This window comes from Stegastes partitus, unplaced genomic scaffold (assembly GCF_000690725.1).
Source record: "Stegastes partitus isolate 25-593 unplaced genomic scaffold, Stegastes_partitus-1.0.2 Scaffold71, whole genome shotgun sequence".
Lineage (NCBI taxonomy): Eukaryota > Metazoa > Chordata > Actinopteri > Pomacentridae > Stegastes > Stegastes partitus.
This window is the reverse complement of record NW_007577802.1, coordinates 276591-294338: the sequence shown is the minus strand read 5'-3', so window position 1 is coordinate 294338 and position 17748 is coordinate 276591. Positions and strand designations below refer to the sequence as shown.

The window sequence follows — 17748 nt, the reverse complement described above, 5'->3', positions numbered from 1 at the left end:
AGGTCTGGAGATGATCTCAAATGTTGAATTTGCCTCATTATGCATCCCAAAGACGACAGAAAGTAGGTGTTAGAGGAAGAGAACAGAAACTTTAAGAAAATACCAAACCAGTGCTACGGATTGATATCAAAGGCTGTGGGGTTTTTTTTTTTCTTTCACAGCTCACCTGCTCATCAGATAGATCTGCTGTACCTGTGGAGTAGAGCTCAGATGTTGGAAATCAGGCTGGCAGTTAGACTATATAAAGGTTTGCAACTCTCTTCTCAGTGGGGAGTGTGTTTCTGGAGGCAGCACCATCAGCTGGCCTCTGTGGGAAATACTGAGTTTGAGTGTCTGAGAATAAGAATTAAGTTGTTTCTTTCTTTTTCAAAACATCTCATTGAAAATAGCGACTCCTACCTAAGTTGTGTTGTGGGACATTTAGTTATTTTATCCTTCTGATAGATTCAGAGGGCAGTAGTTAGGAGAAATCCCTTCACTGCCTTTTAGAAAAACAAAGTCCTGTCCATCCAGTTTTGTTAGTTTCCCCATTTATCACTTTAGCAATCTTGTGGGTTTTTGTTTTGGTTTTTTTTTGTAGGCAATTGAGACACTCTTTAAATGAAGGACTCCACTGGTTCGCCATGGAAGACAGATAAGAGGGATTAATTCTGCATATAGTGAAGAAAAACACCTTCACAACATTGAGCCAAGTCAAGAAGACTCTCAAGGAGTTTGGTGTCTCATTGTAAAAGTCTAAAAATCAAGAGATGCCGTCATGAAAACATGCAAATGGTTTAAGTCAAGATGCAAACTACTGGTGACACTCGGGAACACAAAGGTCAGATTAGACTAGAAAACACATCCAGGACTAATGAAACCAAGATAAACTGGTTCACTGATGTTCATTGATGATGTGACGACTGGTAGGGATGAATTCTGAAGTGTATAAATCTGTACTTTCTGCTCAGATCCAGTCAAATGCTGCGACACCGATAGCGTGGCACTTTGCAGTACAAACACATAACGAGCCAGAACGTACCGTGAAGGCAACCAGAAAGCTTCTTAAGAAAAAGAATGTCCTCAAATGTCCACGTCAGTCACCTGATTTCAACCCAACTGAGCTGCTTTTCACTGCCTGAAGACAAAACTGAGGGCAGAAAAACCCACAAACAAGAAGCACTGTGGTCCATGTGTAAGTAGTTATGGATGTACTTTTGTACAGGTTACATAAAAGTGTATTATGTATTTACAGCAGAACACTTTGTGTGTCACTGGAGTGGCAATAGCTAAACGTGTGTGTTTATGTGACATGTTTACTTCACCTCTGAGTTCAGTTCGGGCTGATACGCAGAACAGAACAGCTGGAGGAATGTGTTGCTGTGTTGTTGTTGTTGTGCAACCTAAAAAAAGGCCGCAGCAGCCGGAAGGACGACTGACGGGAAGAAAGGGATTAAAGGGTCACTCCACTCAAACCACACAATCATGAACAGTAAGTTTCATTATTAGATGCTGCAGATATGGAGGATTTCCAGAAACAACAGACTGATGAAAGACCCTTAAATATTTAGCTACAACTTGAGTCTTTCACAAAACTCCTGAAAGAGTCTCTGCACATTTCTAACACCTTGAATCAAACTGTGTCCATTAATGGTATAAATATTTGATTTAAAACTATAGTCACTTAATCTGCATGCAGAACAATTTACCTATAGCAGCAAAATAACATATTTAAATCATCACATGGCGTTCTGAAGTTAATCAGAGCATTTGAAAAGTAAAGTGCATCAGTTGACTTAATGTCTTTTACCGAGGAGGTGTAGCTTTTTAAGATGTTGCTCAAAATATGGAACCCGGCTGTTCCCCGAATCAATAAAAACTCAAAAATACAAGATAAGTGAATAAAAAAAACTGTATTCTTTCTCTTCCTGGTGTCAGATTGATGTTTATATGCAACAAAACTCAGCAGATTTATCAACATCTCGCAGCTTTTCCAGAGAATTTGTCCAAATCATGTTGCTGTACTTTCTAACAACTACACAAGATTAAAATCCTTTGTTTGAGACGATATTTAAGTATGTTAAAGTTGAAAAGATTTAACATAACAAGCTCGTGTAACTCATGATGTAAACGTCCCCAAAACAACAGCTCCTTGTGATCACAGCAGCTTTGTCACGATTATGAAAACAGCACACTGTATGAATGGTCTTAACGTCCTCGGAGCTGCGGTGGCTTCAGGGGAACTTCTTGACGAAGGACAGGTACTCGTTGACGTCGTCGGGGGATCCGACCACGAAGGGGACCCGCTGGTGGAGCGCCTCTGGCTGGACGTCCAGGATCCTCTGGGTGCCGGTGGTGGCGAGGCCGCCTGCCTGCTCGATGAGGAAGGCGATGGGGTTGCACTCATACAGCAGCCGCAGCTTCAGGGAAAGATTTTGAAACGTTTCAGTGACGGGATTCGTCTTTGCATAAATAAGCAGCACAGATGGGATCAGTGTTTATGTCAAAGGTCACACAGTTCCTCATGAGCTGTTTAATTCATTCATTCTTTAAGCTTGTTTGTTGCAAGCTATTTAAATGGAAGGTTTTGCTGTTTTATTTCTTAGTCAAATGTGATATTAAATTTTAAAAAAGCAGATTAAAGTCATGCTTGTGGTTAATTGTATGTAAATGCTGGTAAGTTGCAGAACCTTAGAGCTCTGTGTGTTCTTTCTCCAGATGATCTTTATTCAGATGTATTATCTTCTGAGTCTGTTTTCTTCTCTTCTATCTACATCCAGGACTATATTTTTTTAGATATTTACAATCTGTGTTTGTGTCATCTCAAGTATCTTTACAGTAAATCTGGCGTGTTGCCTTTCTGCACGAACAACACGTGTCGCATGTTGAGGTTTTCATTTCATTTTTTTGTTCGTTTTATCTTTATCCGAATCACATTTCTAAGCCCAGAAGGTGTTTGTACAGATTCTAAAGCTGCGTGAGCCAAACTGGTGATATTGAACTACATATCACAGCCAGTTCAGGATTCACAGGTTGGCTTCTTCTGACTTTATAATTTTATCCTATCTGCCTGCTCCAAATTTGAAGTTTAAATCGTTTTCACAGACTTGCTTTTATGTTGTCTGTTTACGGCTTATTAGGGTTTTAAATGCTTTTATTATTTCCTTTGCATTCACCATTTTCCCATGAAGCCATTTTAAATGTATCATCTTTTATCTTCTGGTTCAAACTTAACTTTAATTTCACGTTACTGCCCGGCCTCCTCTTGTTAGTTCAAAAAGCCCATGGAAATAAAGTTCATTTTAATATTAAGACAAAAGCAAAGCGGACTTGACTATCAGTTGTGAAACGTTGTGTTTCAGTTTTAAAACTCCTGCTGTTGGCGGTGCTTCTGCTTTACGAGGTCATCATATCTATAGGTGGGGGAAACGTTTATAGACTTTGGCAGTGATGTTAATCATTCAGAGACCTGGTTGTGGAAGAGTTTGTGCTGCTTTTCTCGACAGTTTACAAGGTTTCATTTCCTGTTTACCGGGTTAAATTCAGATTAAAATGTGACACATTTTGGTCTCCAGGTTACACTGAGGTGCTATTTCTTAGCATGTAGCAGGTCCTGACTATGTGCTGGTATGCAGTTAAAACGAGTGTCTCTACAGGTGCTGCCCAAAGGGAACCAGTTTATCTCATTTTATGATGAACCTTTTGACAGCTGCCCATGCTGTCCTACTTCTTTTTTATGCCACTGAGTTCAAAATGTGTTATCGCCTTGTCAGTATGTCACACAAAGTTAAAGGTCACTCGTTAGGATCTGGGTCATCTTGAAAGAATTGTTCTCAGTGCTTCTGGAAACAGCTGATCACTTCACAGATTTGAATACATCAGCAATAGAATATTGTAAATAATTACAGTATGTTTGGGGTAAGTGGGTCACAGAGTCAAGCTGCCTGGAAAGAAACTGGAAAGAGGTTGAGGATTAACTTTAGAACCAGCCTCTGAGCTTTATTTATCACAAGGCAACAAAAACACCAACTCGAATTACACTACTGCGAGATCCACAAAGGTATGAGGGTTATGGGGAGCAGTAATTCTTTCTCAGTCAGAGGGGAACACGTGAAGTTGGATCTACCCTGCAGCTGAACTGGTGGGACCCTGAATCCACACACGCTGACTCCCTGGTACACGATGGCAGTTATTGTGGTTTGACTGTACAGAGCCAAGTGTTTTTGACTTGAAAATAAAAGACTGCCTTGCACTTTCATTCTTTGTGTGAATGTGTGTTCTGCACATCATAAAGTTTGCTTTAGGAAAACAGCTCATGTAGATGGTTTTAATTGGGTGAATCTGACATTAGAACATCATATTTTACGCTTTTCAGATTCATTTTTGGACCTTGTGAGCAGCTGCCCTGGATTAACCGAGTGGAGACTAGAGGCTTGTCTGTGCACAGCTGCCCAGCTAGAGTCTACTGTAGCACAAATGTGAGGCCTTTACAAGCAGATGTGCAGTAAGTGAAGAGCTTTGGGTACAATTTTATGTATATTTTGCTTTAAAGAGACAAACTGAATTCGGGTAAAGGCTATGCAGAGATTAGCAGAAAACTTCGCACAACATGGAGGTGAAAGCAGGGCTCGGTTTATATATAAAATATTTAAATAATAGTGATTGTAATTTTAATCATGCTGTAAACTGTGTAGCTCTAATGGTGGTCATGATTTTAGACTTTGAGGTGAAAGTCCAGCCATGATGTCACTGTACAATCTGTAGCCATCTGTAGAAATATTGGATTTAAATCTTTATTTCTTTTTCCCAAAGAAATGCTTCATCATTCTAGGCAGAAAGTGGATTAAGATATGACCAGCAGCTAGAGCTGCATATTTTTAGGTTTGCATGTGACACACAATGTCACTGAATCACAGTTTAACATGTGGAGATAAGAGGCTTTTTATCGTCTATATTTTACATTAAAAAAGAAGATTATTGGTTGTTTTTAAGCAGTACATGATCCTGTGAGTGTGTGAAGCCGACACAAAACACCGGCACTCCCTTGGTGAGTGCCTACCTTTCCTTTGGGGCTCTTCTCATTGGCCGGATACATGAAGATGCCTCCGTAGGCGATGGTGCGATGAACGTCTGAGACCATTGACCCAACGTATCGAGCTCCATACGGGGAGCTGCCGTCCTGCAGGAGAACACGGGTCAGATGTTGGTGTTGTTGAAGAGTTCAGCTTGGTGTTTGACTTGTTCACAACCCATTCTTACTGATTACTGATTTCATTTACCCAAAGGACACAGGTTTTATGTTTATAAGTTGTTGAAAATGATCAAAGGCTAACAAAAGATAGCATTGAATGAAGTCTTGTTTACTTCACCATTAATCACATATTCACCACTTTAAACTCCACTTTTCATAATTATAGAGTATATTTTTATCAAGGTAAAGTTCTCACATCCCTTGTTTTTGGTAAATAAAAGAAGAATTCGTAGAAACTCACGTTTATTTTACTCAAAGGATTGTGTCAAAAAAAAGGTAATGTTTTGGTATTTTGGTAGAAACTGAGATATTTTAATGGATTACATCTTTGCAGTGTTTCACATTCTCAAACCACTAATGCCGTTTATTCAACTCTCAGCTGTTCAGTACTTCAAAAAAACACTTTGGTTGGAAAACATCAAACTGCACAGAGTGTTTTTCCCCCCAAATTAAAAGCTGATTAGTGATGATGAAAGGACTGTCTGAATATTTATTAGCTGAACTGGCTGTCTTATAATTCAGAGATACAAAAGGTTCTGTTCTCCGGCTCTCAGCAGAAACGCACACACAATGCATTCAGTCACTTCTAAAAACGGATGTTACGTAAAACTGTCTTGTGCTTTTGCAACTTTTAACAAAACCCATGCAAATCTTATAAAGTTGTTTAAATCTTAAAACTGAGTCACTGAGTTTGGTCAAAATAAAAAAGAAAAAAGATTTCTTTCTGCCTGACAAATGAGCTGTACCAGAGATTTCTTGATTATAATGATAAACATTTTTTTAGAAAACCTGTTATTCCTATGTGCTCTTCTTCCACCACTGTGGGACCCTGCATACACTGACATGAAAATATGCAAAGGCTTTGATTTATTCATCAGTTCATTATTTCCACTCACTCATTTCCTAACCACAGTGTTGCAACATTACTTGTGAATTAGCAAAACACAAATGTTTGCTTTATAAATGCAGGATTTTATACTTATTAATGTTTGAAAACCATCTGCATTGCTTGCTGCTTTTAAGAGACAACATACAATTACATTTTGAAAGAAAGCTGGTTTGCTCACAAATACTTGAACACAAATTGTTATTAATTTTAATGGAGAAGGGTAACAAAGCTCATTTAAAATTTCACTGAAATTAAGCAAACAAAGTTGTAAAAATTTTGATGTTCTTTGGATTCTTCTATTTAAAAAAAATAAATCAAACATGTAGTTGCTCGGCGCAGTTGCACTGTTGCCTCGCAGCAAGAAGGTCGCTGGTTCGCGTCCCGGTGGGGGCACCGGAATCTTTCTGTGTGGAGTCTCCATGTTCTCCCCGTGCAGTGTGGGTTCTCTCCGGGTTCTCCGGCTTCCTCCCACACAGTCCAAAAACATGTTGAGGTTAATTGGTGATTCTAAATTGTCCGTAGGTGTGAATGTGAGTGTGCTTGGTTGTCTGTCTCTAAGTGTAACCCTGTGATAGACTGGTGACCTGTCCAGGGTGTCCCCTGCCTTTGCCCTAAGTCGGCTGGGATAGACTCCAGCCCCCCATGACCCTAATGAGGATTAAGCGGTGTATAGATGATGGATGTAGTTGCTCATTTATGCATGCACAGGCTTTTTTTTGTCAATGAGAACAAACTGTACCATTTAGTAATCACAGTATTGTGACATGATTTGGCAACTGGTTTCTGATATTCATGCCTTTTAATACAAATGTTTGCTTCATAAATGTAAGATTTCATATTTTTAATATTGAAAAACCTTCTACATTTCTTTTTGCTTTTGAGACACAACACGCAAAATTGCATTTCAGTATGAAAGCGAGCTTGTTTGCTCTCAAATAATTCAGCAAATTGTGGTTCTGAGGGGTTGAAGCAGCCAGTTTTAACACAAATTATAATTACGTATGGCTATAAATAAGTTTTAATCGTGCAAGGACATTTGAAAGCAGCAGCTGCTTCTGTGCTGTGACCTGCTGATGAGGTAAAACTCAACAGCAAACAACAAGCAGGTCAAAGTCTGCAGCTGCTGGGACATACGCTAACCTGAGGAAGGCTGTAAACAAGCTGCTTCACATCAGAGTCTCAACTTTCACAGAGTAAAAACTCCACTTTTGATAGTTTCACTTGCGGATAACACAAGTTTCATTATTTACCTACTCTTTAAAATGTATTTTCACCATGTTTCATTCAGTGATTCCACATTTCACTGTTCAACAGACCAACCTCGTGAGATAAATCCACCTGCAGCATGCGGTGGAGTTACCCTGAAGTGAGCTGCGTGTTCAGACCGGCCCAACGTGATGCAGAGTCATGTGCCCGCTGAGTCACATCCCATCATCATAAGGGAGGGGCGTGAAACAGTGTGCTGTGCTCATAGTGTTTCCCAAAACTGACCCTCCCAAATTCAACACACACTCAGAAAAAGAAAAAAAAAAAAAAGTCCAGCTGGTCTTACGGGAGACTACGTCCTAAAATAAAGCAAGAGAAATGAAAAAGAAAGCACAGAAGTGGTATCTCAAGAGACTGTGGGAAAGTTTCTGAGGGTGAACTGTATATGAAAATGACCTTAAGCTGTAAAAGCTGATAAGTGCTGACAGGTCAGCTGCTGGAGTGATGATACGGAGGCACTGATCAGGTCGTGCTCACCTGACTTTGTAAAAGTTTGTTTTTTCAAGGTGAATATTTCAGCAGCTAGCAACTTGCTTCTCGTTCATACCAGAACACATTTGACTTTCTACTGCAGCTCTGTAATAAAGAATGAAGGTTTATCTTCAGGAAAAGTTCACTTTTATTTCTATTTTTCATGACTCTGATGCTTGATCACCATCCAGCTTCTCGTAACCTGCAGCGTTTCGACCAGCAGGTTGGAAGTGACTCACTTAACAAAACACTTCACATTTGCACTCAGTTTAAACTTCCCCGTGGGTCTTTTTTACAAACATTTGCATTCTAGCTCAACCTTGTGATACAAGTTTTTGCTGTTTCACAACTTGCAACACAAGCGTCAGTGAGCAACTCTGTGGTTTCTGATGCATTGTGCTGCGTCATGACGATGGCGTGAACTGTAACATGAACTGTAACGCAATGTCCAGCTTTTTATTTTTACACCTAAAACACAAGTTGTACAAAATTTCCTTTTACAAGTGTGTATATATAGGAGTGCAACTAATGATTACATTGTTGGACGGTTATTTTTGTTGGATCTAAGAAAATGTCAGAAAATGGTGAAAAATGTTGTTTCCCAAATTCCAAGACAACAAATGTTTTGTTTTGTCCACAACCCAGAGATGTTCAGTTTCCTGCAGCTGATCTGAACAGTTTCTATGGATGTTCACTTTTCCCCCCCATTTTTTGGACTCAGTGCTCCAATCAAAGACATAAACTCTACAGAGCTGTGTCTGGACCTCAAACTATAGGTTGAAGCACTGACTCAACCACAAAGGAGTGGATGATTTTGGTGAGTAGCACTGAGTCAAAGGTCCCATGGTAGTCTAGCCATGAGTTCTCTGCATAGACTGATTTAAATCTTGTTTTTCCACCAAAACAAATACTTTAGTATTCAGTGCAGAAAGTACACTTCTGTCAGCACACAGAAATTATAGTTTAAGATGCAGCCAGCTTGCCTAGACTCCCTGAAGACTGTCTGGAACCAAGATCTCAGGATGTGCATGTCAAATACTGATCTCCTGAATATAAAGTAGGGCGAACCCATCTCAGTCACTGATTCCTCCTAACTCCCAGTTAATCCAAAAAATTAGCGACGAGGCGGCGCTAAAATGGGTCATGTAAATATCTCTGGGCATCTGACTGTCCTATGATAGTAGCAACCTGCCATTTAGACTGAACACATCCTTAAATATGCCCAACTTTAACCCTTAACACAACTGAAATAAGCGAGTTGTATAAAAATTCACCCCCTGTACAGTCGTTATGAACAAGGAAATTAGCTGTACGGACCAGAACTGTTTTTGTACCAGGCTGTAAAAATGTTTATTTCTGCTGTAAAGTTGAACATTTTAACATGGAGGTCTTTGGGGAGGTCTGCAGAGTCAGCCTCAAGTGGCCATTTCAGGAACTGCAGTTTTTGGCACTTCATCAATGGACTCTGCTAATAATTTCAAACCCACGAGGCAAATTCCAAAGCACAGCTTTTTTTTTTGGTATATGGGCAAAAAGGCTGATTATATGTGACTGAGGTCAATCCACTTGTAGAACATTCAAGGATTTCCGTACCAGCGTTTCAGCAAACCCATCACCGATGAAAAGGATGCTGATGACCCAACAAACAGCAGCGTGATGTTTGTGACTGTGCAGGAGAAGTGCTGACTGTGCACATGCGTGTGGACATCAGAGTTTCCAGATGAGCAGCTGCAGTTTCCTGAGGAACAGGACGTTTCCTGCAGTAAATGTGTCGCCATCCTGCAGCTCAGCTGATCGACCCTCGGTTCTGTCTGACCGAACTGTCACGCTCGGCTGACTGGCAGTCACATGTTCTGTTCAGGTCATAGCCACGGTGCTACCTGGCTGCACGAAGCCTCACTTTAACCTCTGAAATGCAAGATTTTGACCTTAAACCTTATTGCAGCAGTTAAGCTTTACGTTTAAACTGTGTCTGAAATTGCTTCTTGTTAGCTACTGCACTTCAGCATGGTTATGTCTCATTTAAAAGTTTAAAACAACTGTCAAATACTAGTAATCAGCCATTTATCTCGCAGTGACTCTGGCTGTTCGGGCTGCAGTAAACTACACGATCAAGCAACTAGATTTTAACTTCACTAGTGTTTGCTGTTGCACTGAAAATTACTTTAACAAAGAGACAAAAACAGATTTAAAGTAAGACATCTATAACTTAGTTTTTAACTTTGTCTGTGGTCAAGAAATATTTAAAGAGCTCAGCTGTTTTTGTCTCATCCTACCAGAGCAAACGTTGCATCGGGACTCACATGATGAGTGTGAGAGGCCTGATGTTTGAAATCCTGCCTCAGGAAGTTCAGCAGTGAGCCAGCAAAACAGACGCTCCGTGGGTCACTAAGGCTTGTTTCTATTGTTCAGCTCCAGTTAAAGGTGTCACATTTAAAACCACAAACTGACTAAAGTCACACCTCTGACTCCGATTAAGTTGGACGCCTGGCATCTATGTGTCAGATGTAGGGCTGCAATTTACAATTATTTGCATTGTTGATCATTTTCTCCATTATTCAATTCGGGTTTTTTTGTCAGAAATGGGTGAAAGATGTCAGTCAGTGGTTTCCAAAGCCCAAAATGACGTCCTTAAATGTTTTATCGTTCACAACGCAAAGAGATTCAGTTTACTGTCAAATGTCAGGTGTTCTCTGTGAGTTGTGTGATTCGGTGACATGCTCTCACCTCGGGGTACTTCTTGTGCTTGAGGTATTCGTTGATGGAGGGGTGGAAGTATTTTGCGTAGCCCTCGTTCAGACTGTAGATTTTCCCTTTCTGCTTGATCTTCACGTTTCTTTCGATCAGGATGAACTCACCAATGGCCTGATGAGGAAGAATAAAAGAAGATATACACAAAAATGTGCCACTTTAAATACAAATCCAGGTAACAGTGGAGGAATTCAATGAACAAAGGTGGGAAATTGCACAAAACCTGCTTAAGGCAACATTTATACACCAAATCATGAAAATGATGTATTAAGAGGATTCCAGTGTAAGAGAAAACACACTTATATAAAGAGAGAACAGCACAGTACATGCTCTGTCTTATAAATACATTAGAACAACATTAGTCTGTTTAGGCTTGAACGTCTCTTATGGTTTGTGAACTGACTGCTTGGAAACAGCAAAAGACTGTTTTTTCTTATATCTCTGGATGCACAACAACAACAAGCTTGCTGACAAAAATATATTGAACATTTCCCCCCTTATAATAACTACAGATAAGGTAAATTCCCAATAAATATGACATATTTACCTTGTATAAATTACTATTAGTGGGTAAAACTAAATCTGGAACAGCCAGAATATGACACAGGAAGTCATGTGAGTGTGAAAGATTAACGCCTGACTGTAAAGAATGATGAAATAATGATAAGAGGGGCGAATGATAAGGGCAAAACCACCGATACATATTTAAAAGCAGGTTAAATCTTTATTCTATTGTAAAATTTAGGATAATTTTTGCCTTAGGCCTCTACAACACATAATATATTTTACACTTATGTATATATATATATATAACTATAACACCATATTTACACAACAGATAAGGCTGCAGACACTTCCTGCCACATATAAGAGGATTTATGTGTGTTTATAGTCCTCTGTATCTTTGATTACACTGTGGCAATGTGCTGCATATAGAAATCATTAACAGGATATTGTCTGTTTTTGCAAATAAAGTCTGTTACGGGGCAATAAAACCATATAAAAGTAAAAATACGGCTGCAAGATGTGCAAAAAGATTATAATATTATGGAAATACCACCACAGTGCGTCACCTCTGGCATTAATAGAGAGCAGGTTAAGTGAACTGAGTGACTCACAGGGTCGAGCATGAAGAAGTTGAGGCCCGCACCGGTGCTGAGGGCCACAAGGGTGGCGCTGCCGTAGAGGGCGTAGCCGGCACACACGATGTTATTACCCGGCTGCAGGGCGTCCTTCTCTGTGGGCTCATCCTCTGATATCTGAATGTCACGAGGTTGGGAATAAAGCAGCAAATGCAAGACAATAAAAATCAGAGGGCAGAGGGATCCGGCAAAGTAATACGTCTCCAGACACAGCAAACCTACAAGCGCCCACTTAAAGAAGCATGATATCAGTCCAGGAGATATGTGAAAATGAGGTTTACTTTTTCATAAAAGCATTAAAAAAAATTTAACATTTTACTGTTTCTCAATAACTAAATCATACATTTTGTATCACACCTACGAACATGACAACACAGAAAAGCTCTCCACTGAGGCCTTATACAACATCATAAACTGTTCAGATGAAGAGTTAATGATGAAATCAGAGATGTGAGGAGAAAATTGTACAATCTGAGAACCTCAACTAGAGTTCATAAGGTCATTCTTTTCCTCTCTTTACAGTCACTGTATTGTCAGAGTCAATGAACAGAAGCATTAAGCTTTTAAAAAGCTACACAACATGCAAGCAACAGACATGACATTATCAAGTCTAGTTTAGGTTCTCAGAAGGACAATCCAGTCATATGAGCTGAGGAAAGCCAAAGAATTCTGTTCATTTACTCTGTTTATGTTTGCATTTGAATCATAAGAATTATGGTGTGAACAGCTGTGGAGGCCTAAAAGTTGGCATCAAAATGTTTAACAGGTGAAAAATCTAAATAAAGCAGAGGGGGTTTCTGCACCTTGGAGACAGCGTGTAGACGGCTGCAGCTTTGTGTTGTGGTTTGTTTAAAACAGGCTGTGGTTCTGAACAGGATTACATTCCTCTCTAACTGCAGTTCAACCAGCTGAAGCCTGGATTATCTGGACAGCAGCGCCCTCTTGTGTCTGTAGGGCGTTACTGCACCTCCATCCTGTCACAAACGTTCACACCTCTGATAAAATTAGAAGAATGTAGCTACGCAACAGTGTTTGCTATTATTTAGACAAATAACTGCATTTGTCTCCTGCTTCTTCTTTTTTTTTTTTCTTGAACAAATATATTATTTTATCTGCATGTTTGTGAATGTAAAAATGAATAAAATATAATTAATCCTTTTAATAAAACACATGAAATCAGGAGTGAAAATTGACAATGAGCTGCCAACAAATAATCAATTAACAACATTTTAAAAGCACAGCACTAAATCCAAACAGATAGCTGCTACGTGAAGTGAAAACAGTTTTTCTGCAGGATTTTGTTTGCTTAATGCGTCACTGTTTGTTTACTACGTCTTGAGTGAGCTTCTTGACCGTTGGACCCCTGTTGTATACTTTAAAAAAAATTTTGATTAAATAAGGAATCCTCTTTACTTTTTGATTCAGCAGCAGCAATAATGAACATATTGGGATATCAGGTTATTCCTTTTGCCAACACTTTGCTTTGTGTGTTTCATGACTCACCCGTTTGTAGATGGCGAATATGGTGCCGATAGAAGCCAAGCAGTCGATGTTACTGGAGCCATCCAGAGGGTCGAAACAGACCACATACTTCCCCTGTGGTCAAATAAAATCACACCAAGAAGCTTTTAAAAATTAGAAAATTATGTATTTTTATATTTAAAAAATTCCGTACAATGTCGTCATGTTTGTTATTCTTTGTGTGTATTTTCTTAAATTGAATGTTAGTGACCCAGTAAACAGCATCCCAGTTGTTAGTTGTGACCTGATATTAGCTCACCTGGTACCTTTGGCGGCAAATTGTGAATAATTAACAGGTTGTTCAATACGAGGGCAGCCTGTGATTTCATTCAATACGCAATATTAGTTCAGTAGACACAGTAGGAGGACTGTAGTCAGGTGTTTGGGAGTGTTTTTAGGGGGTGTTTTGCTCTGTAATAATGCCCAGTGTTCTCAAAAATCAAAAGAAGTGGAGCATCTTAAATATTGTTATTGTATAAATGGTAGTAAAGACGCGACCCGACTCCGGATAAGCGGGAGAAGATGGATGGATGGATGGATGGATGGATGGATGGATGGTAGTAAAGACAGGAGCAAACTACACATTAGAACTACCAGTCTGCCTTACATGCACATACATACAGTAAGGCAGGGGTGTCCAATCCTGGTCCTCGAGAGCCACAGTCCTGCATGTTTTAGATGTTTCCTTCTTCCAACACACCTGATTCAAATGATCAGGATCATTATCAGGCTTCTGCAGAGCTTGATGATGAGCTGATCATTGGAATCAGGTGTGTTGGAAGAAGGAAACATCTAAAACATGCAGGATTAAGGCCCTCGAGGACCAGGACTGGACACCCCTGCAGTCAGGTCTATTAGAAAGTAAGCAGCTGCTGTTGTGATAAACAGGGATGCACTGTGTTAGATTATTTCAAAGTGAGATATGCTTATATTTTCTAACTAATTTTACCAGTACATGCATGTTTGTTCTCCATCTTAAATGCAGATGACATGAAGTTATTCCTGTAATGGAATCAACATATTATATCTACTCCTGTAGTGATGGCCTTCTGACTATGTAGACATACAACTAAATATTTTTTTAACTGTAAACTTTTAGCCAGACTGGATAAATGTGCCTGTTAATGTTCATTCTGGGCCGATGCTGCCTGATACCATTGTGCATCCCACTCGTTAAAGAACAAACAACCACACCTTATGCTACAGTAGTTGGCCAACAGTTGCAGTAGCGTGATGAATTGTTAAATTTAAGTACTGCGCATTGATGTATAAGGAATAGTTTTGGATCAGGGTGTCTGGTTCACTGTGTGTATAATGTAGATATTCTACTAATAATTGTCCCAGAAATCTTCTGATGTGAATCCATCTGTGGATTCTTTGAGCTGCATCTTGTAAAGTCACACTTTGCAGGAAAACTTTGCAAGTGGAAGTAATGAGACTCTTTAGCCAGAGATCATTGAAAGGACATTTTCAGGAGATTAAATTAAAAGGGACACATTTCCCTGCCAGCATCAAACTTTCGTGCACTAAATTCTTGACTGTTTTAACTTGAAGCTTGAAAATAATTAGGATCCACCACCATAGCAGCTACATAGAGTAATTCTGGCATCCCTCAAAGAGGCTTAGCCAGCACCACAGAATATGAACAGGATGATAAGAGCAGTTCAATTTTTAAACCAGTGTTGTTATTTGTGGTTTAATTTACTCAAGCATAAGAACCGTTTTTGTCAGAAATAATAGGAAAATGCATCAGTAACATCAAATACGACAACACAGGATCCTCTCCTGCTGTTATTGTACTCTACGCTAACCAGTCATGCCTACTGTTGTGCAAAGCCAACCACCATAGACCCGCTCTGAGGTAAAAACCCTACAATGTTGTTTCCATTCCCAGTAAAACACCAGCGTGCACCAGTTTACCCTCTTGTCCTTTGGGGTGATGATGAGCTCCTTGTTCTCCTCAGACACCAAGCAGCAGGTGCCGTAGGAGGCCCGCAGCATGTTGATGACCAGGTCGTTGGACAGCACGTCCAGCTTCTTCACGTCATCCCCCGTCACGTTCACAGAGCCGGCCAGGCCCTGCCTGCACGGACCAACCAGCAGCTGAGCTTCAGCCACACATTTAAAACTTTCCAGCAAAAGAAATTCAGCAACTCATAAATGCAAGATAAACAGACACCTTCCATCAGGGGACACAAACAACAAGAAAGTGGATTATAACTACCTTTGTCCCTCAGAAACGTCCACTTTAATTAAAATGCTCACTGCAGCAGACCTCACTTGTGAATGCCAATTATCTTCATTTTGTGTCAGCTGATGATTCGTGCTCGGTTACATAACTGAAACAGAATAATGATGCATTCTTCTGGAGCTGGCACTGCTTCATTTTTCAGTGTTGCTGCATGAGGAAGTTGCAGGAGGCTCATTTTTACTGGAACTCAGCTCAGTAGTGCTCTAATATTTAAAACCCCGGTGCCTCATGAGCTGCATCCACAGCCCAGAGAAAACGGCAACTGCTGCCCTGCAGTAAAGCCGACAACCCTCCAAAGTCAATAGCTTAAACAAAGAACTGGTTATTGTGCTACTTTTCTACAATCACGAAAAGCTGCACCATCTTTTGTTACTCCAAGATTAGAGTGTTGAAATGAGCCTCAATCGTACAAAGCTGCGTACACTGGAGCAGCACGACCTCTACTGGGCCCATTGTTTAGTGTTGAAATTGGAACTGATCCATCTGTGACAACTTGAACAGGAACACAAACATACTCATTGCTCCTAAATGTGCTTTGGGGTGAATAAAATGTCAAATATCCCCATTGACCTCCACTACCAGCTCTTCTGCAGCTGCCCTTGACCTTTCCATGGAGGGATGCAAACAGGACAAGTCTTACAAAGCTCGACAGATGAGTTTAATAAATCAGAATCAGGTATGGAATTTGCACAGTAGTCTTTGTTTTGCTATTTTCAGTCAGTTATGTAAAGCTCCATACACATCAATGCTCCACAGCCAGCTGGTTTCAATACCTCCGTACTTACAGGTGGGCCAGACCTGCCTTTCTCACAGCAGAGGAAATGGCTTTGATGGCGGTGAGCATGGCGTTGATGAGCTGCGTCAGCTCACCGGTCGCCCCCTTTGCCTGGCGCCCGGTCTCCATGACAAACCGGGTCAGGGTCCACACGTCCGTGTCGAAGGCCGACTGGTCCGACATGCCGGCTCCCGGTTCCTGCGGCGTACCTGTTGGGAAGCAGACTGCGTGTTGGCCCGGCGGAGGACGGGCAAGCAAGTGAGCGACCTCATTACCAGCCACGTCCTTTTCATTCCCGGAGAGGCGAAGGCAAGCCAAGGGGATCTATTTGTGAGTGCAGCCGAGTGGAGGAGCGAGGGTGGGTGTATTTGGAGATGGACGGGTGTCGGGTGTCAGCTGTGGAGACTGGAGCAGTTAAATCCTACGCAGCTCTTCAATTCATCTGGTCACAAAGTTTGCAAGATGTTTGACCACAGAAACTCAAGACTTGAGCAACATTAGAGCTGTAAGGAAAGTTTCTCAGTGTTTAACCACATTTGTTTGCACATGAACTTAAGAACGGTTCTGTGGCAATAGAGGAACAACTTCACACTTTATTGTTCACCACATGAACCTGGAACCAGCATTCTTAGCAAATCCTGTTTACTTTAAGGTAAAGACATCCTGTTTAGAACAGAGCTACATTTTGAAGGTTTAAATTCATTTCACACTTACGACAGCAATATAACCCTGCAATCCATTACTTTTCATAATATATTATATCAGGTGCTACATGTATGATTCAGTTCGAGGTTTCATTCATTATCTCACATGATGTGTCCTACAACGCTACATAGCACTTTTGAGATGTGAATAAAACTTTTTGGTTTTAATATTAGGAGAGGAGAAGCACAACAAGCTCAAGTGAGGTTTAAATGTCATCAGGACACTGTGAGCTTCAGCTGACCTTTATCTTAAAGGTTGACTCCAATGGATTAAGTGTCTCTAAACTTTTATAGATGGTAATGTCCTCCAGCGTTTTCATTTTCAAAATAATATTTTAAGGGAATTAAAAACTTGGCATCTTGGACACTTTTTTTGTAAAAGTCGCAACGGCAATCACATTAGGTCAGGTCTGGTATTATGTCTGTATCACTGAACACAGCACAAATCCTAACTGCATATTGTTGTATTAACGGATAGGCAAGTTATACACTTCAAGCTATGTACAGTGATTCTAGGAAGACTTTTTCCACATTTTAACAACAATATTGGTCCAAAAATATCACCAGTTGGTGTGCCAAGATAACTTTCTCATTCATTTATACAATTTCACATTTGTTACAAACTGTAATGTCTACAGCTCAGATTAAGGAATATCACCAATAATGAATGCAGGTTATGATAAAACTTTAGTTTGTTGCTTTCCTCTACGTTTACTAAACACCTGCAGCACCAAGCAGCAGCAGGATC

General features: G+C 40.2%; 1 protein-coding gene across 1 annotated transcript; it reads right to left on the bottom strand.

The window, feature by feature from the left end:
* Nucleotides 1–1465: 1465 nt before the first annotated feature.
* On the bottom strand, nucleotides 1466–16581 carry fbp2 (fructose-1,6-bisphosphatase 2). Its single transcript, XM_008276409.1, has 7 exons — nucleotides 16307–16581; nucleotides 15191–15353; nucleotides 13253–13345; nucleotides 11726–11866; nucleotides 10584–10721; nucleotides 5039–5158; nucleotides 1466–2399 (listed from the first exon to the last, which is right to left on the bottom strand). The coding sequence occupies exons 1-7, from the start codon at nucleotides 16477–16479 to the stop codon at nucleotides 2214–2216; spliced, it is 1014 nt and encodes a 337-aa protein (XP_008274631.1). The 5' UTR covers nucleotides 16480–16581; the 3' UTR covers nucleotides 1466–2213.
* Nucleotides 16582–17748: the final 1167 nt, after the last annotated feature.

Bases quoted from the DNA above. Each gene is read 5' to 3' on its own strand.
- fbp2 (XM_008276409.1), bottom strand. From the start codon at position 16,479: ATGTCGGACCAGTCGGCCTTCGACACGGACGTGTGGACCCTGACCCGG. The intron at 15,354-16,306 runs GTAAGTACGGAG...TGGTCCGTGCAG, and splicing joins AAGGCAGGTCTGGCCCACCT to GCAGGGCCTGGCCGGCTCTG. The intron at 11,867-13,252 runs GTGAGTCATGAA...CGTGACATTCAG, and splicing joins TATTCGCCATCTACAAACGG to ATATCAGAGGATGAGCCCAC.